General features: G+C 37.5%; 1 protein-coding gene across 1 annotated transcript; it reads left to right on the top strand.

Moving 5' to 3' along the window:
- Window positions 1–27,074, top strand: LOC311591854 (vomeronasal type-2 receptor 116-like; the record flags this gene model as incomplete). Its single annotated transcript, XM_084771692.1, has 6 exons — window positions 1–32; window positions 2,730–3,021; window positions 3,387–4,193; window positions 9,596–9,823; window positions 17,079–17,202; window positions 26,143–27,074. The coding sequence occupies 6 exons, from the start codon at window positions 1–3 to the stop codon at window positions 27,072–27,074; spliced, it is 2,415 nt and encodes an 804-aa protein (XP_084627818.1).

Here is a 27,074-nt window from a genome sequence, read left to right as displayed (position 1 = left end):
ATGAATATACGCAGGAAAGATAAAGCATCCAAGTGAGTAACAGCTTGATATTTCCACGTTGTGTAATTCAATTATATAGCATTCTCAACAGTGGCATCTTGCCATCAAGATTGCAGGATGCAATCTTGTACCTTCCTAATATAAATTCTAGATAATGAATAGTAAAGATGTACAGCATATGACTTTCTTAGCGTGAATCAGAGTAGTCATTCCCACAGTTTACAAGTTTACTGAGATGTCCAAAATTCTGGTGTGTTATTTTGGTACCTGACATTTCGATTTGATTATGATATGTTTTTTACTTAAAATATTTTCAATGCTCGTCTATGGATTTCTATTTTAATCATTGTAGTCTGTCGCCCTGCTCCTAAATTTTGTGGTTTTCATTATTTTCCCCTGCTAAATACAATCACATCTTTACTTATTAGTTTTAAATTAGGGCATATACAAAGTCTTTTGGGTTTTTTTTTCTGTGAAGTTTTCTGTGAAGATAAATACATTAGGTTTAAAAGAAACACACCTCAGAGCATGCACACAATCTGTAAATTTTAGCACCACCTCAGAAAAAGAATATATTGGAGATATGAAAAATACAAAGTCCTTTGAGACAGCATGCATAGCAGATATATGTTATACCAGCAGCTACACTAAATTAAAATAAGCTTTTGAAAAGGAATAGGGAATTACAAAGAATCATAGTTGCAAACATTTTGCTGAAGGAAAACAAACCACTAAGTGGCTAAAATGCCAGAATTTGGAAGAAAATTTTGACATCTAAAAATGCACTATTTCTTTTCTTTTCAAGTATGTTTACTATAGAATTAATCTCCTTCCGTTAATATCTTTACAAACTATTTTTAAAATATTGATTTTCTTTTGAACCCTGAACAATGTCTTAATATGAAATATTTCTATATCCAAGTAAAGAACAATTTACTAACTATAATCTTAAAGAAACTTTTGTGAACAGCACATTTTGACACTAAAATGAATACCCTACCACACAACAGGGATATATGCTCAACCATGTTCATAGCTGCTTTATACATAATAGCCAGAACATGGAAACAGCTAAGTGTCCCTCAGTAGAAGAATGGAATAAGAAATCATGGTACATTTACACTAATGGAATACTACTCAGCTATTAAAAACAAGGAATTCCCAAAATTTGTGGACAAATGGATTGATCTGGAAATTATCATAATGAGTGAGTTCACCCAGAAGCAAAAAGAGACAAACGGTATATACTCACTTATATCAAAACACTAATCCAAGGGATACGTACCATAAAAAACTTTACTTACCAAGAAAGTGGGTCAGAGGAGAGGACATCCTATTGAGACTTTAGGCGAGAGTAGCATGGAAGAATGGGGAAATAGTAGGATCCACAGGGTCCTGGAAACCTACAAGAAGAACTTTATGACAGGCAGATCTGGGTCCTGGGGTCCTCCTCAAACTAAGGCACCAGCCAAGGAGAATATAGGCAGTAAACTTCGAACCCCTACCAAGACCTAGCCGACGAACATGATATTCTCCACCGTTGAGTGGAGAGTGAGATTTGACTCTCACATGAACTCTGGTGCCCCTTTTCTGACCACGTCCCCTGGATGGGGAGGCCTGGCGGCACTCAGAGGAAAGACAGCAAGTTACCAAGAAGAGACTCAATATTCTAAGAGCATATATAGGGGGAGGAGGTCTCCCTCAGTCACAGACATAGGGGAGGGGAAAAGGGGGGAAGTGGGAGGGAGGCAAGAATGGGAGAAAACAGGGGAAGGGCTAATGATCAAGATGTAATATAAATAAATTAATAAAAAAATAACAAAACCATAAGGACATCAGTTCGGAGGAATGATTCTCCTGGTGTTGCCAGCAGGATTTCTTCTGCTGGAACCTGGAGTAACCAGAACCTGGAACCTCAGCAGGAGCTGGAGCCCTGAAGCTTTCCCTTGAGTGGTTCTCTCTATGAGCATCTCGAAGTGGAGCAATGAACAGCCAAAACAATCCCAAGTCTCCAAAGGCCCCACCTCCTGTTTTGCGTTCATTTATATATCTCCTCCCAGAGTCTGTTCATAGATCTTTTCAGCTGACAACAATCAAGTTCCCACATGAGGTGGTTTGTATTCTAGTGGACTAACCTCACCTGTTCTCTCACAAGATGATTCCAATTCCACATTTGGGATCATAACAAAAACAGATTTATCTCTCCTTCACTCATGTTTTCAAGGCCAGCCTAGTCTGTACAGTTTATTCAAAGCCACCCTGTTCAAAAAATCATAGAAATGACAGTATGACAATATATGATTTTGACTAACTTTGTGCAGTTCTTTAAATAAGATAGTCACAAAAACTTCAGTGATTGTATAAACATATAATGACCATTTGTAATGTAGAAGATGGAAGGCCAAGATTCAGACATGAAGAATTCTGATGCTTTGGTAGAACCTATTTGCTCACTCATGGACAATTTTTCTTTTATTTTTCCATGCATAAGAGAAAAATAAATCAATACAATAATAGAGTCTTGAGACCATAATCAATGAATGTTCCTTAGGATCTAGCCTAATTTTATCTCTTAAAATGCCAATTCTAATTTCAGTCATTCATGAGAAGATATTAAAATATGGATTTTATAGGATCATCAGCATTTAGGTAATGAGAACCATAACAATAAATATGAAGCTTGTGTGATCTATGTCTTCTTCCTGGGTAATTTTATGAAATATATGCAGGTATAAGTTTAAGAACTACCAGTTTGTTCTGGCCCTGGTTTTTGCCATTGAGGAGATCAACAGAAACCCTCATCTTCTACCCAACACAACTCTGGGCTTTGATGTCCTTAATGTTCCATTTAGTGAAAATAATATTCTTTTTGCTGCCCTGTTATGGCTCACAAGGATGAGCAATCCAATACCTAATTACAACTTTGTACAAAAGAGAATATCCCCAGTTGCAATCACAGGAACATCATTGGTAATATCTGCCCAGATTGAGACACTGATACAACTCTACAAAATACCTCAGGTAAGGGGTGGTTTCTGGGAACCAGGAGTCAAGTATCCTTTGTTGATGGTATAGGTATCTGAAAAGGTTATGTAAGGACACTGGAGTTAATCCTCTATCAGAGGCAACTATGAAGGTCCTTGATGACAGTTCCATATCTGCAGTACTTGAAATAGAAAAAGAATGAGAGGTGGATGAGACTGGCTAGGTTATTTAAAATGGAAACCTCTCAGTAATTTCTGTGGAAAAACTCTGTAATGAATTTGCCTTTTACAATATGACAGAACCATGTTTTACCCTCGCTGCTTACATATGTTGACCCTGGACTGAGATTGTGTTTGGTGCCAATGTTCTTTAACTTGTTTCCTTTTTTTTTTCCTCTTCAGCTCACTTTTGGGCCATTTTATTCTATCTTGAATGACCCAGAACAGTTTAAATTCCTCTATCAGATGGCTCCTAAGGACACATCTCTGTCACTTGCAGTAGTCTCTTTGTTGCTTCATTTCAACTGGTCCTGGGTTGGTCTAATAATCTCAGATGACCACCAAGGATCCCAGATCCTCTCTGACTTGAGAAAAGATATGGAGAGTAAAAGCATCTGCATAGCCTCTGTGAAAATGATCTCTGGCACCTGGAATTCATTTTCCAATGAACTATGGAAAAGTCTGGAGAAAATTGAGGAATCACCAGCAAATGTGATAATTGTTTGTGGGGACACAATTTCTTTACAGGGTTTAATGCAACACATCGCACAACTATTAATCACTTGGAAAGTCTGGGTCTTGAACTCTCAATGGGATGTTGACACTTATTCTGATTATTTCATGGAGGATTCATTTCATGGGAGTCTCATTTTTTCACACCACCATAAAGAGATGGTTGACTTTGCAAATTTTGTTCAAACAGTTAATCCCTACAAGTACCCAGAAGACACTTATCTTCCCAAGTTTTGGTATTTGTTCTTCGAGTGCTCATTTTCTGAGGTTGATTGTCAACTTTTGGAGAACTGCCAACCAAATGCTTCTTTGGAGTTACTGCCTAGACACCTTTTTGACCCATCTTTGAGTGAAGATGTCTACAATATATACAATGCTGTGTATGCTGTGGCCTACAGTCTCCATGAGATGATTCTTCAGCAAACACAAATTCAACCAAATAATAATGGAAAAGCAATAGTATTCTTCCCCTGGCAGGTAATATATTTTCCTACATTTTGTAATATCAGCAGTTTGATGATTTTTATTATTTCATAAGTCATTCCAATTGGGTATTGTACATTTTACATTATGTTGTCAATAAGCATGGGAGAAAATATTTGTCTCCCTGTCTGGAGTTTAATGCAAAACCATGAGTAAGTGTCCTTTATAAATAGAGTGCTAGAAATAATAATAATTTAAAAACTGATTATACCAATATTAAATTTATATAACACATTTTTCTTTTCTTATTAATTTATTTCATTTACATTCCTATTGATGCCCTCCCTCTTCTTATAATCCAACCCTCCCACCCTCTTCTCCCATTCCCCAGTCCCCTTCTCAGAAAAGTGGAGGCTCCCTACCCCATACCAAACTTCCCCAACACATTTTTATCAGGACTAAGTGCAACCTACTTCACTGAAGCCAGACAAGGTAACCCAGCTAGGGGAAAGTGATCCAAAAACAGGTAACAGAGTCCATGTCAGAGATAGACCCTGCTTCAATTGCTAGGGGACCCACATGAAGACAAGCAAGCATATCAACCAAATTATATATATATAGTGGGTCTCAAATTGGGCCAGCCATTGGGCCAGCCATTGGTTGACCATTACCATAGTCTCTGTTCCATTGTTTTCCTCACACACCTTGTAAGCAGAGTAAATTTTGTTGCAAAGTATTGTGGGCGCATTGGTATCCACCTCCTTCCACAGAAAGTTCTTCCTGGCTTGGAGGTTTCATCTTCACTCTCCATCTCCACCACTGCTGGAATGTTCACGTCGTGGAAATGCCACCCATACGTTTCCCTTCTCTCACTCTGCCTTCTGATCTTCCAAACCTCTTTTTTTTCTAACACTCAATCCCTTATCCATACTATTCCCCACATTCCCACTCAACCCAGTTCCTTTTCTTCATCCACTTCTGATGTCTATTCTATTTCCACCTCTGAATGAGAATCAAGCATCCTCCCTCGGGCCCTCTATGTTACTTGGCTTCTTTTCTACTTGTCTATCTGTCTATCTGTCTGACTATCTAGCTATCTATCATCTATTTAATGATTTTTCTTTCATTTTACATCCTTGTCATAGCTCCATCTCTCTTTTCCTCCCAGTAACACCTTCCCTCCCTGTCCCCTTCCTCCCTTTCCTATTCCTCAGAAAAGGGGAGATTCCCATTTCCATCCACTCCAGCTCAGCACGGCATCAGGAGTGAAAGTGTCCTCTTCCCCTGTGGCCTGAAAATACAGTCCCACCAGGACAAAATGATGAAAAAAGTTGGCGTCAGAGTCTATAGTAGAGACAGCCCATGTTCCCCTTACTAAAGGACCTACATGAAGCCTGAGCTGCCTATGGGCTATATCTGTGTAAGGGGCCTAGTCCGATCCTTGGACTTCAGTTGGTGCCTCGGTTTCAGGAAGCCGTACTGGGCCCTGGTTAGTTGATACTGTTGTTCTTCTTGTAGAGCTCCTGTCACTTCTAGGGATTTTTCTCCTATTCCCCACTTACTAACTCCACTATTAGAGTGTTGGATCAATGTGTGATTAAACCTTTAAACGTGTTTCTTTTATGAATGAATGTGTGTGCCCTTGTATTTGAGGCACAGATATTCAGGATTATGATGCCCTCTTGGTGAGTTTTTCCTTTGATGAGAACAAAGTGTCTTTCCTCACTTTTCCTGATTAACTTTAATTGGAAGTCTATTTTAATTATATATTAGAAGGGCTACTCCAGCTTGCTTCCTTGGGTCCATTTTCTTGGAAAATCTTTTTCTAGCCCTTTACTCTCAGGTAATGCCTATCTTTGTTGCTGAGGTGTATTTCTTGAATGCAGCAGAATGTTGGATCTTCTTTCTCAATTTTATAATAAACTACCAGATTGATTTACAAAGTGGTTGTATATGTTTGCACTCCCACCAGTAAGGGCTGAGTTTCCCATGACTCCCTATTCTCACCAGCACGTGCTCTCACTTGAGTATTTTATCTTAGCTATCCTGATGGGGGGTGGTGCAAGATGGAATCTCAGAGCTGTTTTGATTTGCATTTCCCTTATGACTAAGTATGTTGAGCATTTCTTTAAGTGCCTCTCGGCCATTCCAGATTCCTCTGTTGAGAATTCTGAGTTTAGCTCTGTACACTATTTTGTAAACTGGATTATTTGTTTAGCTGGTGTTTACTTTCTTGAGTTATTTATATATTTTGGGTATTAGACCTCTGTCAGACATGGGATATGTGGAAATCTTTTCCCATTTGTAGAAACTATTTTGTTCTATTGACATTGTCTTTTCTCTTACAGAAGTTTTCAAGTCTCATGACTTGTTAATTGTTGATCATAAAGCTTGATCTCCTGTTGTTCTGCTCAGGAAGTTGCCTCCTGAACTGATGACCTCAAGGCTATTCCCTCTTTGTCTTCTATTAGATTTAGTGTATCTGGTTTTATGATGAAGTCTCTGATCCATTTGTACTTAAGTTCTGTGCAGGGTAATAAATATGGATCTATTTGCATTATTCATCATGCAGGCATCTTGTTAGGCCCACAACATTTATTGAAGATGTTTCCTATTTTCCTGTGGATAGGTTTTGGTGTTTTGTAAAAAAAAAAAAAAAAAAAAAAAAAAAAAAAAGCAAGTGTCCGTAGCTCTGTATGTTTCTTCCTATTTTGTAATTCAACTTGAAATCAGGGGTGGTGATAACTCCATCTACAGGATTATTTTGTGTTTAGTTTTTCCATATGAAGTTGAAAATTACTCTTTTTTTCATGGACTATAAATAATGGTGTTGGAATTTTGAAGGAAATTTTTATATTTCTTTTGGTAAAATGGCCATGTTTTTCAATGTTAACCCTACCCATCCATGAACACTGAAATATTTTCATCTTTTCAGTTTCTTTCATCGGAGACTTGAAGTTCTTCTCAAACAGGTCTTTCACTGTCTTGGTTCGTTATACCAGTATATTTTGTATCATTTGTTTCTATTGGGAAGAATTTTGTTTCCATATTTTCCTCGGTCCATTTATCAATTACTTAAAGGAGGGCTACAAATTTTTGGAGTTAATTTTTTTTCTCCAGCTATTTTGTTGAAGGGGTTTTTTTCAGCTGTGGGAGTTCTATGGTAGAATTTTCAGGGTAACTTATGGATACTATCCTATCATCATCTGCAAATAGAGATATTTTTGATGTCTTGCTTTCTAATTTGGATCCCCTTGATTTCCTTTAGTTATCTTATTACACTAGATAGGACTTAAAGTATTATGTTGAATAGATATGGGTTTAGTGGTCAGCCTTGTTTTGTCCCTGATTTTAGTGGAATTGCTTTACGTTTCTCTCCATTTAATTTGAAGTTGGTTATCAGCTTGCAGCATATTGCCTAAGGTATGTTGAATTTTGTCAAAGACTTTCTCAGCATCTAATGAAATAATCATGTGTTTTTGTTTCTTTAAGTTTCTTTGCACAGTGGATTACTTGCTGGATTTTTGTATGTTGAACCATCCCTCCATCCCTGGGAAGAAGCCTACTCGATCATGGTAGATGTTATTTTTTTATTCGTTCTTGCATTTAGTTTGTGAGAGTTTTACTCAGTATTATTGCATCAATGTTCATGAGGGATCGGGTCTGAAATTTACTCTCTTTGTTGAATCTTTCTGTGGTTTAGAAATCAGCATAACAGTATTGTATTAAAATAAGTTTCTGAATGTTCCTTCTAGTTTTATTTTATGGAATAGTCTGAGCAGTATGGGCATTAACTTTTTTTTTTGAAAGTCTGATAGAATTCTATGCTAAAACCATCTGTCCATGTTTTTGTTTGTTTTTTGTTTTGTTTTTGTAGGATTTTAATAACTGGTTCTATTTCTGAAAGATTTTTAGGACTATTTGATTGTTATCCTAATTTTGATTTAACTTTGGTAAGTGGAGTCTAGTTAGAGAATCATCCATTTCATCTAGATATTCCAGTTTTGTAGGGTATAGGCTATTGAAGTAAGACCTAATGATTCTTTGGATTTCCTCAGTGTCTGTTGTTATGTCCCCATTTCCTTTATGATTTTTTTTTAAATTTGAATATCACTGATCTGCCTTTCAGTTACTTTGGGTCAGTTCTTGTCTATCTTCTTGATTTTCTTAAATAACCAGCTTTTATTTTTTTTATTGATTCTTTGCATTGTTCTTTTTCTTTCTAATTAAATTACATCAATTGATTGTTTCCTACCATCTACTCTTCCTTAGTGTATATAGAGATATGTTTGGCCAGGTGTGGTGGTGCACACCTTTAATCCCAGCCCTAGGGAGGCAAAGGCAGTCAAATCACTGTGAGTTCAAGGACCTCCTGGTCTACAAAATGAATCCCAGACATCCAGGGCTACAAAAAGAATCCCTGTCTCAGAAAAAAATAGAGATATTTTTGACCAATAATTGTTATTCTGTAATTTTTATATTAGTGGTGGTAGTGTGTATGTGTGTGTGTACATGCACACGTGCATGAGCATGTGTGTCTCTGTGTGCATTATTACCACTCTTTTCGGCTAATGTGAAATTATTTATTTCCTGTGTTTGTTTTTCTTGTGTATATTTATGCTCATTGTGATGTAGTTTTCATTCTATTATCCTCCGTAAAGCTGAGTTAGGGAAAATATTTTTTAATTTAGTTTTGTCATAAAATACCCTGGTCCCTCTATGGAGACTGAAAGTTTTGCTGGTTATAGAAGTCTGAGCTGGCATCTTTTGTCTCTTAGGGTCTAAGATGTCTGTCTAGATCCTTCTGACTTTTAAAGTCTCTGATGAGAAGTCTAATGTAATTTGCACAGTTCTAACTTATATGTCCCTGATATCCACAACTTCTGGTAATCCCTGGCAGCTGTTGCCTCTGCTAATTGCAGGTAAAGCTAGGACCTGGAAACTTCATATAACTTTTCTCACAGTTTTCTTTATAATCTATTCATTGTGAAAACTTGATATTTCCCATAAGTATTTCTCAGAGCAGATGTAGTAGCATAGGAGCCGTGTATCCTTAAGGGTTAAAATGCTTCTGAGCACTATTATAATGTTAGGAAGATAAGGATCACTTTGAAGTGCACTGTAAACTTCAGGTCCCTTATTTTAAGAATGGAAGCACTGAATGTGTCCCAAAAGTTCATAGGTGTGGCAAGCTTTGAGCTAGATGAATGCACATAACTTGTTTTATCTGTGTTTAGTTCAATGATTTCTCCAGAACAGAATGAGGTTTTTGACGTTTAATGTGTTTCAGTCAAAGTATCTTTCATTTACTCAGAAACACTCATGTCTCTTTTCAATTTCTTTTTTATTTTGAGAGGTTAAAAACACTGAGATTCTTTGCAACACTTTTAAAAATATGTTTTTAATGTCGCAGCTGTACTTCAACCAATAAACCAATATGCCTACATCTCTTTTACTTTCTTCCTTTCCTAAAGAGCACCTTAATGAAAAACCACATGAGAGGTCACACAGTAATGGAAGGGAGAAGAAACTTGGATTCAGAATATGACATTTTCAATTTTTGGAATTTTCCAAAAGGTCTTGGATTAACGGTGAAAGTAGGAACATTTTCTCCAAATGCTCCCCAGGGTCAACAATTCTCTGTATCTGAGCATATAATACAATGGCCTACAAGGTTTACAAAGGTGAGCTGTGTCTTATTGCACCACTTTGACCCATCATAAAAATTAAATTATTCTCAGGATGTAATGATTTGGTACCAGTCAATATTCAACTATCAGTAAAGAGCTACACATAAATCCAGCCAATATACCTTGCCAGACAATAGGGCAAGAGGGCATTCTCAGTGCTGATACAAACTTGATGAGATGGGAGTGGCAGGGGGAGGCATGTCTCCTCTTCTGAGGAGGGAGAGAGGGAGGATGGGACTGGGAAGTGAGGAGGGATAGGGTTGCCACCAAGATATGAAGCAAACAAATTAAAAACAAAATGAATAAGATGAGACAAAAATGAAAACAAAACAAAACAAAAACACAGCCAATATAAACTGTTTTTTCGTACCATGACTGTGATCAATGAAAGAGTTCACTTTTCAATTTTATTAATTTTGACACATTTGTTTATTTTTTCCTCTTTCTGTACATCTTGCCTGTTTTTTAAAATTCATTTTACTTTATTTTTAACTTTTAAATATACATTTATATTATCACACATATATACAATAAGCTACATACAGCTTGAAGGACCATGAAACAATTAGGGATTTTATAAATGTTAAGTTCATAGTGTTTTGCCTATTTGTATTTGGCAAAAGTGTAGAAAACATTTTTCCTATTTTAGTGAGTCTAAAACTCTGAATGTAAATCAATATCTATCATATCTCATCTCTATCAACCAAAAAATTTATGTCTAGACCTAAAAACATGTTAACCTCTAAACAACAAAGCTTTATTGTAAAACTAAACCATCTGGTCTTCAATCGCATCAGAGACTTGAGAAGGAATAAAATTAACTATCTGAGTAAACAGGAAGTGAAAGTTAGCAGCTTCCAAAATGAGGAAATGACAGTTCACTGCCTAGTCAGTCACCCAAAACTCTATAACACTGGAGCATCATCTTCAGCCTTCTTGCCCATTATATCTGACAGACATATTTATGAAGCAGGAACTATTGAGGACTTGCTTACCCTGTCTTGGCAGAGTTTGTCTATCGACTCTGCCTGCAACCAAGGTTGCCCACTTTTAGGAAGAATTGTGTCTGTGGCAGAAATGCAGCCATTTTGTCCAATGGCTTGTTTGTCACATTTAAAGCCATCTCCATAAGGAGGTACTTTGATGCTCATCATCTTCTCTGAGGTAGGCTGGGTGTTTCCAGGCAGTAATCTGTCTTATTGACAAAGTATCCTTAAAATCATAAAATACCTTTAAATGTCATATTTTGTAGATATCTGAGGTTTTTGAAGACCTTTTATTTTATCTTATGTTTCTATACAATCCTATCTATCTGTTAAACCTACGTTTATATTCTTCTGATGAAAATAGACTAGTAATTGACATGGCCATGAGTTGATCAAGTTACAATAAACTTGTATTACTTAATTATCCTAAATAGCCTGCAAAAGCAGCTTCAAAGAACTGGAATTAAACCCTGTATTATAATTGAGTTCTATGGGTACACTACCTCCTATTAGAATAGCAATATATTTAACGTGTGTCAAGAATAATCTTGAATTTTAATTCTATACCAATGTATTTAAACAAATTATTTTGCATCAATATACAAAATTCTATACCAATGAATTAAAAATAACCTTGTTTGTGAGTAACAGTTAAGGCCTTAAGTTGAGGAGTAGATTCAATAATCTACTTTTTGTCCTGTCATCCCTATATATTTCTTTTTTAATTAATTTATTTTACGTATACAAGTATATTGTCTTCACGCACACCGGAGAGGGCATCAGATCCTATTACATATGGTTGGGAGGCACTATATGGGTGCTGGGAATTGAACTCAGGACCTCTGGAAGAGCAGCCAGTGCTCTTACCCACTGAGCCATCTCTCCAGCCCTCATCCCTATATAGTTCTATATTCTCCCTTCTTTCTTTTCTACCCATATCTCCATACTTAATAAAGAAAGATAAGGGAAAAAAGGAAAAATTCCCTGAGTGAGTCCAACCTCATTTTCTCTCTGAATATGACCAATAGTAACTTATAGCCAACTCCCAATGAAAATAAAATCTATAGCCCAAGGAAATACAACCAAAAATGCTACCCGACCCCCCTTAAGGTAAATGGGGCATCATTCTCTTTTTAAGGTTTCTTCTGCCTGATTTTGGATGACTAGTACCTCGTTAGGGGCTAAAATACAGTTAGAGAAAATGTGGTCCAGTTTCTATGTGTGGAAAAACTCTAGGCTTAATAGAAGTCCTGTGTGAGACAGTCTGAAACACTGGACCAATTGGCATCAGAATCTTTCTTCAAAGCTATTCTGGGAGCTGTCTTGTTCTGATTAGGGACAGCAAAGTGAAAGATGCAGGATGTCAGCATCCAGCGTGCTGAGAGGAATGGATCCTGTCAGGAATGATCTAGCATCAGTGTCCAGTTCTTTTGTCCAGTTCTGAAAACATATAATTTCTCACAAGCATTATACAGTCCTAACATTATTTTTAAAAAGTATGAGGTATGCAGGATGTATAGAACAATTAAGACTGGTTCTCTGCTCTTCATATGAGCAGAAGTAATACACCTGTTAATTTTCATTCATATCATGCAAAGAATGGCATCTAAAAATAAGTTACAGGGATTCTGTAACCAAGAAGAAGCATTGTCTATGCATAGACATTCATGACTCAGCCAGTCTCAGAGTTATTGCCATGTAGTGGGATTAGCAATGTAAGTTACGTGCTTGTTTCTGCAGCAGTTTGAGTTCATGTAAATATAGACTGACGAGTTAGGAGTCTCTCTTTCATCGATGTCTGTTTTGTTTTGACTTTCTTCTTTTAAATGTATACTTTATTTATTATAACGTATTCACATTACATCCCGATTGCCATCCCCTACCACCTCTGACAGAGGGGGCTCTCCCACCCTGACGGTCTGGCAATGGTCTACTACTAGGTCTCATCTGTATAGCCTGTACCCTCCTTCTCTGTTTGCCTGCTAGGCTGCCTTGTCTGGAGGCAGGGACAAAATAGTGGGCTCCAGAGTGCATTTCGGAAGTTCAGTAGTCCCCCTTTCCCCAGGGAGAATTGGAATTCTATCAGTTACATCTGAGCAGAGGGACTTGTTTCTCTGTATGCACTGTCGTTGTTGGATGCATAAGTTCACACAATTCTCTCCTACTCCTTTGTCGAGGTCTGAAGGCTCTGATGGTGTCCCTGTTGGGCTCCTGCTTCCTCCATCCCTCAACTCTGGCATACCACTTGAAGTTCTTCTCCCATAGTCCTGCTGAAAGTCCCTGCATCTGTCTCTGTACGCCCTGAGTGTAATCTCTGACAGGAGGTCTATGTTGGGCTAATATCCACTTCTAAGTGAGTATATACCATGTGTATCTTTCTAGGTCCAGGTTACCTCCTCACTCAGGATGATCTTTTCTAGTTCCATCCATTTGCCTGCACATTTCAAGATTTCCTTGTTTTTTGATAGCTGAGTATTACTCCATTGTGTAAATGTGCCAGAGTATCTTTACCCGTTCTTTGGTTGAGGGACATTTATGTTGTTTCCAGATTCTGACTGTGACGAATAAGACCTGCTATGAACATAGTTGAGCAAATGTCCTAGTTATATGGTGGGGCATCTTTGGAGTATATTTCTAGGCCTGGAATAGCATGTTCTTTATGTAGAACTATTCCCAATTACCTAAGAAAGTGCCAGATTGATTTCCAAAGTTGGTGTACAAGTCTGCACTCCCACCACCAATGGAGGAGTGTTCTCCTTTCTCCTCGTCCTTGCCAGCATGTGCTGTCACTTGAGTTTTGATCTTATGCATTCTGATAGGTGTAAGACAAAATATCAGATTAATTATGATTTTCATTTCGCTGATGACTAGGAAAGTTGAGCATTTCTTCAAGTGATTCCCAGCCATTTAGTATTCCTCTGTTGAGAATTCTCTGTACCCCATTTTTAATTGGGTTATTTGATTTGGTGAAGTTTAATTTCTTCAGTTCTTTATATATTTTGGATATTGTCCCTTTGCCAGATGTAGGGTTGGTGAAGAACTTTTACCAGTCAGTAGGCTGCCATTTTGTTCTGTTGACACTGTTTTTTGCCTTACAGAATCATTTCACTTTAATGAGGTTATTTATTGTTGATCTTAGAACCTGAGCTGTTGATGTTCTGTTCAGAAGTTGTCTCCTGTGACAATGAGTTCAAGGCTCTTCCCAACTATTTCTTCTAACAGATTTAGTGTGTTTGGTTTTACGTTTGTAGCTCAAAAGGTGGCAAAATTAGTAATAATAAAATCCCTTATCTTCAACTGTATGGGTAAGCACACCTGATCTTGATTCAATTTTCGTAGTTGGATCTATCAAAAAATTCTCCATTTCATTTAGATTTTCCAATTTTATGGCATATAGGCCTTTGAAGTAAGACCTAATGATTCTTTTGATTTCCTCAGTGTCTGTCATTATATCTCCCTTTTCATTTCTGATTTTGTTGATTTGAATATTCTCCCTATGCCTTTTAGTTAACTTGGCTAATGATTTGTCTATCTTGTTAATACCAAGAACCCACCCTTGGTTTAATTGATTCTCTGAAATGAACTCTTTGTTACTAATCTATTGTTTTCAGCCCTGAGTTTGATTATTTCCAGCCATCTACTGCTCTTTGATGCAACTGCTTCTTTTTGTTCTAGAGATGTCAGGTGTTCTGTTAAGCTGCTAGTATGGGACCTCTCCAATTTTTTTTATAAATGAACTTAGTGCTATGAACTTTCCTCATAGCACAGCTTTCATTGTGTCCCTTTTGTTTGGGTAGGTTTTGCTTTCATTCTCATTGGATTCTAGGATGTTTTTAAATTTTTTTTTTAATTTTGGCCCTTGCCCAGAGCTTGCTGAGTAGGGAGTTGTTCAGTTTCTATGAGCTTTTAGACTTCCTGTTATTTCTGTTGTTGTTGAGTCCCAGCTTTAATCCATGGTGGTCTGATAAAATGCAAGGGATTATTTCAATCTTCTTGTATCTTTTGAGTTTTCCTTTCTCACTAAATATATGATCAATTTTGCAGAAAGTTCCATGAGGTTCTGAGAAGGTATATTGTTTTTTGTTTGGGTGGAATGTTCTGTAGATGTCAGTTAATTCCATTTGATTCATGATGTCAATTAGTTTCATTATTTCTCCATTTAGTTTCTGTCTTGAAGAACTGTATATTAAGGAGAGTGGGGAATTGGAGTCTCCCACTATTAATATGTGGGGTTTGATATTTGACTTAAGCTGTAGTAATATCTCTTTTATGAATGTGGGTGCTCCTGTATTTGGAGTATAGATGTTGAAAATTAAGATGTCTTCTTAGTGTATTTTTCCTCTGATGAGCATGAAGTGTCCTTCCCCATTTGTTTTGATTAGTTTTGGTTAAAAGTCTGTTTTACTACATACTAGAACAACTACTCCAGCTTGTTTCTTGGCTGTGTTTGCTTGGAATACCATTTTCCAGCCTTTTACTCTATAGTAATGTTTATCTTTATTGCTGAAGTTTATTTCTTGTATGCAGCAGAATGGTGGGTCCTGTTTTTGTATCCACTCTCTTAGCCTGTTTCTATTTATTGGAGAGTTGAGGCCAGTGATTTTGAGAGATATTAATGACCAGTGGTTGTTGCTTCCTATTTTTTTAATGTTTGTAATAGTAATGTATGTGTGTGCTTCCTTTATTCTGGTTTTGTGGATATGAGGTTATTTATTTCCTTTGTTTTCCTGGGTAAATTTACTCTCCTTTGGTTGAAGTTTTCCTTCTAGTATCTTCTGTAGGGCTGGATTTGTGGCTAGGTACTGTTTAAACTTGTTTTTTTCATGGAATACCTTGTTTCCTCCATCTATGGTGATTGAACGTTTTTCTGTGTATAGTAGTCTAGGTTGGCCTCTGTAGTCTCTTAGTGTCTGTATGACATCTGTCCAGGCTCTTCTGGATTTCATGGTCTCTGTTGAGGTTATCTTTCTGCCTGCTTGCCAGCATCCAGACCTTCCTAGGGCAGAAACAGTGAGCAAGCTGAAAAGAAGTCTAGAGGTTGGGACTTGGGTGAGAGAACAAAGTCCCATTGTCCTCCACCCCAGAGAAGCCTGCTGGGCACATATCTCTGCCCAAATATCTTTCTTCCTGCTCCTCAGCACCCAGACCTTCCTGAGTAAGAAACATCAAGCAGAGACTGGGCATGGAGGAGGTAACCTGGGTGCATTGTCTGTACCTACTCCCTAAAATCACAGATCATCAGAGACCACCAAACCTGTTAACACGAGACATCACAATGCGCAGAATTCAGTCAAAGAACAGTGGCCTGGTGGCCTCTTCTGGGTAGAGGCAATGAGATTTTGGTCCTTCACCTTAGTGCCCTTCTCTGGGCTTTCTCTCTGATTGCTAGCTGTTTGACACACTTCTTATGAATATAGTGTCTGTTAAATTTCTGACACTGCCTCAAAACAGTGATAAGAGTTCTATTTTGTGTCATAGCCTAAGAAATTTCAATGAGAAGTAAGAGGATATTTTTGCTTTGTCAGTCTCTGAAAAGGTAGAATAGCATGGCAGAGGTGTGTGTGTGTTTGTGTGTGTGTGTGTGTGTGTGTGTGTGTGTGTGTATGTGTGTGTGTACTATACTTGCTTAGATATTTCAGATAAACAGTCAGCACAAGCAAGTGATGTGAAGACATTTTCGTTTGGAATGATGACACTGTGAGCATGCAGTACATCTTAGTGGGACAAGAACGATTTAAGAACTAGAGGAGATGATGGCATCGTGCTCATATACCAGCAGCAGGAATCAAGAATCTGAATTTTCACCTTCTGTCTCCTTTTCCTTCTGTCTGTAACAGTACCCAATAAAATACTCACTCCCAATTTGCATTGACTCTTTCCGTGTCAGGTAAATATCTCTATAAAACTCCTCATAGGAATGTCTGAAGAGTTGTTTCCATGATGTAGCCAAACATTCAAAACCACATTAGATATAAAAGCTCCCCCTAGCGGCCAGTGAGTATAGAGATGGGTGGAATCTGATAGCACACCATGGCCTTCTAGAACATTACCTTCTAGAACAACACCTTGCTGGTATTAGACAAAAATTTAAATATGTGCACTATGTAGCTCAAAAGGTGGCAAAATCAGTAATACTAAAATCCCTTATCTTCAACTGTATGGGTAAGCATTTGCAAATTAAGTGCTCAATTATACTCAGAAATATTATACTTGAATTTTTCACAAAAGTTTGATATATTGCTAATAACTTTCCCTTCTTTCAGATTCTTCGGTCTGTGTGTAGTGAGATCTGTAGGCCTGGATTCAGAAAAGCTGCCCAGGAAGGTAAGGCTGTCTGCAGCTTTGATTGTATTCCTTGTGCAGACAATGAGATTTCCAATGAGACAGGTAATAGGCTTTCAGAGAACTTTCTGACCTGTTCATAGGAGTCAGCAATACTTAAGAAAATGGAAAATGACTGGAGAGAAATAAGAGATAAATTTTGTATCTGGTTTTGAGATTTAAGCATTGCTGCTAATTTTATCACCCCTTTAAAGGACACAATCTAGATAATGAAATCATCCTAGACATTTATGGTTGTTCCACTGCAGAAATTAATTTCTGAAGAAAGCCTCTTTTCCCACAAGTTAACAGTCTTTTTCATTTCACCATAGATGCAGTGTTTTGAGCAACATTTCTTTATTCTCTCAAACCATACTCAGTCACACATAGGATTTACTTAAAGCTTGGTGTTTTTTCACAGCCTTTTAATGGTTGTTCACAGTACAAGTTGATTTTTTTCAGAGCAAGTGATTAGTGAGTTGGGTTTGAGTTTTACAGTACATATAATCTATCTATATCATAACTAAGTTTCTTTTATTTTACCTAAAAGAGATTGTTTAATATAATTTGTTTTTGCATTCTTTGTCTCCCTTTTATTAAGCATGAGTCTTTTCTCACACAGTATAATCTGAATATATTTCCCCTTCCCTCCACCTTTCCCAGTTCCTCTCCAACTCTTTTTTTTTTTTTTTTTTTTTTTTTTTTTTTTTTGGGATGGTGATCTCTGTTTTTCCCTCTTTTTTTCTTCCTTTTTTTTGGATTTTTTTATTATTATTATTTTTATTAATTTTTTCTTGTTACATCTCAATGGTTATCCCATCCCTTGTCTCCTCCCATTCTTCCCTCCCTCCCATTTTCCCTTTATTCCCCTCCCATATGACTGTTCCTGAGGGGGACTTCCTCCCCCTGTATATGCTCATAGGGTATCAGGACTCTTCTTGGTAACCTGCTGTACTTCCTCTGAGTGCCACCAGGTCTCCCCGTCCAGGGGATATGGTCAGATGTGAGGCACCAGAGTATGTGAGAAAGTCATATCCCACTCTCCACTTACCAGGAAACTGGGACAGAGGGGAGGACATCCTATTGGGACTCTAGATGAGAGAAGCATGGGAGAATAGCCAAGTAGAAGGATCCAGAGAATCCTTCAAGTAGAACATTATGATAGGCAGATTTGGGCACAGGGGTCCTGCTCAAACTAAGGCACCAGCAAAAGACAATACAGGCGGTAAACATTAAACCCCTACCCAGATCAAGCCAATGGTCCTCTCCAACTCTTCTCTCATGCTGTTCTACTTCTTATTTGGCTCTTATTAGAAAAGAACAGGCTTCTTAGAGATAACACCAACACATAACAAAATAAAACAAACACCATTGTATTGAAGCTGTGGAAGACAAGACAACAGAAAAAATATTAGCCCCAGGAGAGTGCACAATAATTAGAAACCTACTTGCTTACACATTCGGGAATCCCATAAAAGTATTAAACTGGAAGCTGTAGTATATAAGCAGATCATCCAGTGCCAACCTGTGTAGGCCCTGTGAGTCCTTCTCTGTGCACTCATATAAATATTGCTTAGTTGGTACAGAAAGCCTTGTTATTCTGGCATCCTCTGTCCCATCTGTCTCTACTTCTGCTTCTGACTTATCTTCTATGAGGTACTGTGCGCTCAGAGAGGAGGGAATAGTTGAAGGCATCTCAGAGATGTGTGTGTCAAGGTCTCTGTGTCTGAGTCTGTCTGTCTGTCTGTCTGTCTCTCTCTCTCTCTCTCTCTCTCTCTCTCTCTCTCTCTCTCTCTCTCTCTCTCTCATTCTCTCTGTATAATGTCTGGGTATAGGTCTCTCTCTTTGTTCCTTTTGCTGCAAGAGGAAATTAGAAAGACTCTCTGCTGGTGTCTGAGGAAGGCACTGATCTATGACTATTGACAAAATGCAATTAGGCGTCATAATTTGAGACCAGTGGTATTGGTTTTACCCATGGTCTCTTGGTTATCTAATTTCTGGACGTTGCTTGCTCAGGTAGCCATCAGGAATAGGTTCCATCTCATTTAATGGGTCTTGACCAAATAAGACATTAGATGGTTACTCTAGCAAGGTTTGTGCCACAATTATTCTAGCATCTTTGGTGGGCTGGACTAAATGTAGATTTTTTTAAAACTTGGTGGTTGGATTCATCTTTTCACTTGTCTTTTGTCAGTATAAAGGGAGACTTTCCATGTCATAGACAGTGTAATATGGAGTTAAAGGTTACATTTAGCACCATTTTGACTTCTCTGTGTTCAATGAGTTTTTGTGTTCTGTTGTCTTCAGAAGTGGGACTTTACTGTCAGTTTTTGCCGAGCAACCTATGGTTTTGGGAATAGTTTGGATTATTTGGGGATTTACCCTTTTATCCAACAACTCAAATTCATTTAACCTAGACCTACAGGACTAGAAACTTTGTTAAAAAGAGATAACCATTTGGGTTTCCATCTTCCTCTATATTTGGAGATTTCATTAGTATCACCTTCATATATTATAGAAAGTTTCCACAGTGCTAGGTTTTCATATTGCCATCTAAATGCCATTTGTTTCTAACTGTGCTTCTCCTTTTATTTCTAACTGTGCTTCTCCTTATTCCTTCATTCAATTCTTTCTCATTTCTCTTTTCATAGGTGTTTTTCCTATATCCACCCCACCAGCTCACATCCACCCATAAAAACTCTTCTATTTCCCCATTTCATCAAGATCTATGTAACCCCCCCTAGTTCCTTTATCTAACTGTTCTGTGTCTATAGAGCTTAGATTTGTTTTCAATTGTATAACACCTAATATCCACATATAAGTGTATACATGCCATGTTTATCTTTCTGGATCTGACTTACCTCACTCAGGGTGAACTTTTCATTTCCATCCATTTGTTCAAACAACTTACGATGTAATTTCCAGGGGCCTCCTACTGCTGTTTGATGGCAGAGTTCCATCCCCAGAGAAGGGAAGAAAGAGTGGGGCATAGTAGTCAGGGGAATACTGCATCTCAGACTAGTAGCAATCAGATAACTTTTTATTTATTCTGGGTTCACAGAACAAAGTCGGAGTAATGATTATCCAATAATTACAGATTATGTTTGATTTTTCATTATATGTTCAGGATAACAACTTCAGTCACAATTAGAGAATTGAAATACAACAGACTTTACTTTATTACAATACTTATCACAGCATTTCTTTCTTTCTTTCTTTCTTTCTTTCTTTCTTTCTTTCTTTTTTGTTTGTTTCTCTGTGTAATTGTCATTGTTGTAGACCAGGCTGGCCTAGAACTCATAGCAATGCACTTGTCTCTTCCTCCCTGAGTGCTGAAATTAAAGATGTGCCACAACATACTCACCTTATAACTCCAATTTAAAGAATCTAAAGAATGTCTTCTCAAAAGCAAACATATTTATTATACAACAGCCTGCTTTTATTTTCACAGTGTTTGCAGTTTTAAAGTTCTCCAGATAAACAGAAAGTATCTGAAAATGTCTTTTTATGAACATCAAATATGCATATGTAATTCCGTTTAATATATTGTTTTATCATTTACTCTATAAAGTGGTAAAAGGTAATTTTACTTAACTTATCTTATTTACTGAGTTCTATCCCTCCAGAGGATGTATGTTGAATTATCCCCTGTCTTTAAACTACATTTTCAAGGGGCTCTAAGAATATTGTAAAAGGAAGTCTTGAATCAGTAACCAGTTCTCTTGGCCAATCAGAGATTGTAAATTTTTCTTGTTACTCTGTGCCAAGTATACTGTTTGTGTTTGCTTAGAGATGGCTGTCATCAATTGTTTTCTCATGCTACCCCCAATGCCTCTGGATTTGAGATGTTTATATGTCTAGAAGCTGATTTCTGGATATTTTTCTTTGCAGTGTGGGTGTTTTTCCTTGGTTTCTTTTTCTTTTTTGATTTTTTTGGAGTGTGATGGCTGTGTGTATTCTGTTTTACTTGCTGCTCTGCTGATGTGTTCACAAGGAATGTCTGCTGCTGTTGGAGGTTCATACACTGGAATTAATTTCAAGAAGAAAAGTTGAAGACAATGGTCTTTGTGATATGTTGTGGATGGGATCACAGAGGAAACAGAAACAAAACATTTTATCCTATAGAGCTGGAATTGAAACTGAGGAGATGGGATCTCAGGAGCAGTAGGACTGCTATGGGTTCTACTTTAGTTTGCTTGGTGCCCTGAGAAGAGCATCACTTGAGTCAGCAGTTGGTTCCTGCTGGAGTTTGGATCTGAGACAAAGCAACAGGTGGGGGCAGGAGGGTTAGAGGGACACGATCTGTGAAATCCACAAGAGCAAGGAAGGCTGCCAAGCCCATTCTGCTGCAGAGCTGGGAAAGAAATAGAAGGATTCAGTCTAGAGAAACAGTGAGAGGGAGAGAAGGTCTTTGGGCAGCCTACCTGGTTTTCTGGCAGGCATGGTCTGTGGTTTACCAGGGTTTGCCTTCTGGAGTAGGAAGCTGGGCTACGGTGAAGAGTAGATGTAAGTAAAGTAGGAGAGAAGGATCTTTGGGATCCACAGAAGATGTTGGCAGGGTGGAAGAGGGGCTGCAGCTGGTGTTCTGTTGCAGTACTAAGGACCAGACTGGGGGATTGGGTCTGAGAGACAGAGATGTACACAGAGAGAGCAGGTCTGCAATCAATCTGCATGGTTTTCTGTCAGGCATGTCCTCCACCTGGTTCATTTTTTGTCAAGTTCACTCTTCTAAAATTCCCCATATGCATTCAATATATCCCATGTGTGCTGACCCTACCAACACTTGCCAACTCATCTCATCCTTAAACATCTCTTTACCAGTTACATGTTTTTAAAAATCATGCTCATCTTCACTTCTTTAGCAATATTTTGTTTTAACTATATTGCCTAGAGAAAGAGAACTGCAATCATCAATACAAACTCCTACTCTGTTTTCTGTTAGCGACTATATTTTGAAACCATATGATCAAATTTGGGTGAGCATATACTTGATAAAATTAAAAATTAACAATATCACTAATTCAATATTGTGGAATAAGCACACCTATTTTTAAAGAGAGGAGTTATGCCTAAGTAAATAAGGTAATGAAACATATATCATATATTTTACTTAAGTCAGACATGGAATTCTGTACTTGAATCACACACTGTACAATAGAAAATCCACAACAAAACACTAATATTATAAGCAAAGGAGTAACTTATAAGTGTTGAGAAATAAGTTCAGAAACTATCTTGTGGAAAAATTAATTAGAGTGCCATGATCACTAATGGAAAAAAACCAGGATATCAAAAAAAAAAGAGATTTGATTCTTTTGAAAATAAACATGATAAATGTTTAGCTCAAAATACAGAACAGAGAAAATATATTAGTGAGGGAATAGTTTTCAAAGTAAACAAAGGTTTAATGTAATAGAAACTTGGCACTATAAACTGGGGTGTATATGTTCTTAAATCAAGATAAAACGTTCCAAAATTTAGGAGCAGAATATTCAAATCTTCCCATTTTGAATATCTAGAAATATTTCAAAAGCTCTCCCCCTTATGTTAAAAATTAATGCTATAGCTAAATGTAACAACATATTACTAGCGGGGGATGAAAGCTCCATTTCTTTCCAGTCACTCCCTCTCATCTCCACTCCCACCCATCCTTCAGTCTGCCCTTTCTCTTCAGAAAAAAGGAGGCCTTCCATAGATATCAACTTGACTTGCCTTATCTAGCTGTAGGATGAGGCATATCTTCTATTGTGGATAGACAACATACCCCAGTTTGAGAAAAGGGATCCAAAAGCAGGCAATGTAGTCAGAGTCATCCCCTGATCCCCCTCTAGGAGTCCTATGTAAAGACCGTGCTGCACACCTCTTACATATGTGCAGAGGCCTAGGTCCATCCCATACATTCTTTCCATTTGACATTTCATTCTTTGTGGGTCCCTATGCGCCCAGGTTAGTTGATTCTATAGGGTTTCTTTGTAGTCTGCTTTACCTTTCTGGCTCCTAAAATCTTTCCCACCCTCTTCTCACAGGATTATCCAAGCTCCACCTAAGGTTGATCCTAGTGCCTGAACTGTTACTGTGCTGTTCAGCAAGTTGTCTGTTGTGCCTATGCACTCAAGGCTATTTCACATTTTTTCTTCTATAAGATTTGTTTTATCCAGTTTTATGTTCAGGTCCTTGATCCACTTCAACTTGAGTTTCAAGTAGTATGTCAGATATGGCTCTATTAGCATTTGCTTACATGCAAGCACCCAGTTAGACAACCAACGTTTGTTGAAGATGCTTATTTTTCATTGTATAGTTTTGGCATTTTTTGTAAAAAAAAAAAAATCAATTTCTATAGGTGTGGCATTAATCCTGGGTCTTTGATTTGAGTCCATTGATCAACCTCTCTACTTTTATGCCAATACCATCTGCGTTTCATTACTATTTCTCTGTAGTACAGCTTGAAATGAGAGAGCAGTTCTTTTATTATACAGAATTTTTTGGCTATTCTGGGTCCTTGTTTTTCTATATAGAGTTGAATATTGTTCTTTCAAGGTCTGTAAAGAATTGTGTTGAAGGTTTGATGGGAATTAGGCTGAATTAGTAGATTTCTTTTGGTTAGATGACCATTTTTAACTATGTTTTCCTACCAACCCATGAGCATGGGAAGTATTCCTATCTTCTGATTATCTTCATCAATTTAATTCTTCAAAGACTTGAAATTCTTGTCATAGAGGCCTTTCAATTCCTTGGTTGTAGCTATCCCAAGATAGCTGACATTATTTGAAGCTATTATGAAGGGTGTTGTTTCCCTAATTTCTTTTTCAGTCTGTTTATCATTTGTATATAAAAGGGCCATTACTTTTTTTAAGTTAATTTTGTATTGAGCCACTTAGTTTAAAGTGTTTATCAAATGTTGGAGTTTTATAGTAGAATTTTGGGGTCACTTATTTATACTATCAACTCACCTGAAAATATCAATACTTTGATTTCTTTCTTTCCAATTTGTATCCTCTTGATCTACTTTAGTATTTTTCCTATAGATCTAATTTAGATCTTATTAGATCTAATTTATTACTTATTGCTCATCTAAGTACTATATTGAATGGATATAGAGGCTTTCTCTCATTTCTGTTGCTGAAGTCCAGCTTTAATTCGTGGTTGACTGATAAGATAAAAGGAGTTATGTGACTGTTCTTTTATCTGTAGAGACTTGCTTTGTGACCAAGTATATGGTCAATATTGGAGATGGTTTCTTGACAAGCTGAGAAGGTTTATTCTTTGGTTGTTGGGTAAAATGTTCTGTTGATATATGTTAAATCCATTTGATTAATAATATCTATGAGTTTCATTATTTCTCTGTTTAGATTCTGTTGGGATGACCTGCCCATTGGTAACACCAGGGATGTTGAACTTTCCCACTATTAATGTGTGGGTTTCAATATGTGATTTAAATTTATATATATAAATACATATATATATAAATACATATATATATTCAGAATTTTGATATTATCTTGGTGGATTTTTCCTTTGATGTGTACAAAGTATCCTTCCCCATCACTTTGATTAATTTTTGTTAGAAGTCTATTTTATTAGATATTAGAATGGATATTCCTGCTTGCTTTTGGGATCTGTTTCTTTGGAAAATCTTTTTGTAACTTTTTCCCTGAGAAAACATATGTCTTTGGTGCTAAAATGTATTTCATGTATGCAGCAGAATGATGGATCCTGTTTTCCCAACATTCCTGTTAGCCTGTGTTTTTTTATTAGGGGATTAAGTCCTTTGATGTTGAGATATATTAATGACCAATGATTTTTAACTCCTGTTATTTTGTTGCTTTTGTTTGGGGTATGTGTGTGTATTCTTTCCTTTGGTTTTGTTGGAATGAAGTTTTTTATTTCCCTTGTTTTCTTGGGTGTAGTTAATCTTGAGTTGAAGTTTTTCCTCTAGCATGTTCTGTAGGGATGGATTTGTGGACACATACTGCTTTTTTTCTTGGAAAATTTTGTTTTCTCTGTCTATGTTCCTTGACATTTTTGATAGGTTCTATGTCCTCTTAGAGAAAGCAAGGAATCCCTCCAGGCACTTCTGGATTTTAGAATCTCTGTTGAGAAATACAGTATAATTCTGATAGATCTGACATTATATTTTACTTGGTCATTTTCCTTGCAGCTTTTAATATTTTTCTTTATTCTGTACATTTAGATTTTAGATTATTATGTGGTGTGCATATTTCCTTTCTGGTCCAATACATTTGGAGATCTGTAAGCTTATTTTATGTTTATAACCATTTCTTTCTCTAGGTTAGGGAAATTTTCTTTTATGATTTTGTTTAAAAATATTTCTGGATCTTTGGACCTCTGGGGTTCCTAATATCAGTGTATACTTGGTTCTGTGAGACCTCCAAGAAACCGATGGAACATAGATTTCAGGGAGTGTAGGTGTGGTTTAAGGCTATTAGGTCTCTTTTAAGTGGATATGGCAGGCAAATGCTTAGGGTTGGGTTTTAACAGTTGTCAGTAGTTTTAACAAGACAGCAGTAGAGTTGTGGGGCAGAAATTGGAGGACAAAGTTTGGGGTACAATTTACCACTCTTTGGTGTGATTTCAGTCACGTTTGTGGTCAGGGGATTGGAAAGGGAAACACTTATCTCACATCCTTGTTTCCCAAAGGACTCTGAAAAAGCAAGAAAGGTTGAGGAGTGAGATATGGTGCACAGGGTATGTTGTGTAGTTTGTCCTAATTCTGTAGTCTTATGACTTATAAGTTAGATGGAACAAGGTCACAAATTCAGAGAAATAATGCAAAGACTGAGGAAAGCACTGGGCATCTTGGATCTTGGCATCACAGGCAAAGAATACTGTGAAGATGTGAGTGATTCAGGGAATACTTAAGTATTTGTTTCTGAAACAATAAAGGAAGGTGATTTAGAAAGCATTTCAATGGGCTGAGGCTGACTAACAGCTTGAGGGGGGAAAGAAAAACATGGGGATTGATTTACGTCACTCATTTCTCAACAGATATGGATCAGTGTATGAGATGTCCAGAAAGTCACTATGCAAACTTTGAGAAGAACCACTGCCTCCAGAAATCTGTGAGCTTTTTGGCCTTTGATGACCCGTTAGGTATGGCTCTCACCACCACAGCACTGTGTTTCTCTGTTCTCACGGTTGTGGTCCTTGCAGTCTTTGTAAAGCACAGAGACACACCCATTGTCAAGGCCAATAATCAGGCTCTCAGCTACACCCTGTTATTGCCACTCATCGTCTGTTTCCTCAGTGCCTTGCTCTTCATTGGAAAGCCCAACACAGCCACTTGCATCTTTCATCAGTCTGCATTTGGAATTTTGTTCACTGTGGCTCTCTCCACAGTGTTGGCCAAAGCTATTACAGTATTTATTGCATTCAAGGTCACTGTTCCAACTAGATTGGTGAGGTGGCTAATGGTATCAAGGGCCCCTAATTTCATCATCCCCATCTGCACACTAATCCAACTGGTTTTCTGTGCCATCTGGCTATTTACAAATCCACCCTTTATTGGTCAAGATGCTCATGCTGAACATGGTCACATCATCATTGTGTGCAACAAAGGTTCAGCAGTCACCTTCCACTCTGTCCTGGGGTACCTCTGCTTCTTGGCACTTGGGAGCTACACTATGGCCTTCCTCTCCAGGAATCTACCTGATACATTCAATGAAGCCGAGTTTCTGTCATTCAGTATGCAGGTGTTCTTCTGTGTCTGGGTCACTTTCCTCCCTGTCTACCATAGCACGAAGGGAAGGGTCATGGTGGCTATGGAAGTTTTCTCTATCTTGGCTTCCAGTTCAGCACTCCTTGGCTTGATCTTTGCCCCTAAATGCTACATCATTTTGATAAGGACAGATAAAAACTCTTGTCTTGATATCAGGCACAAAACCCATTCAAGGAGGAAAAATCACTTAAATTTTAGTTAA

The sequence above is a fragment of the Acomys minous genome (genome assembly GCF_964271855.1).
Source record: "Acomys minous genome assembly, chromosome: 2".
NCBI classification, from domain to species: Eukaryota; Metazoa; Chordata; class Mammalia; order Rodentia; family Muridae; genus Acomys; species Acomys minous.
This window is presented reverse-complemented; position numbering and strand designations above follow the sequence as displayed.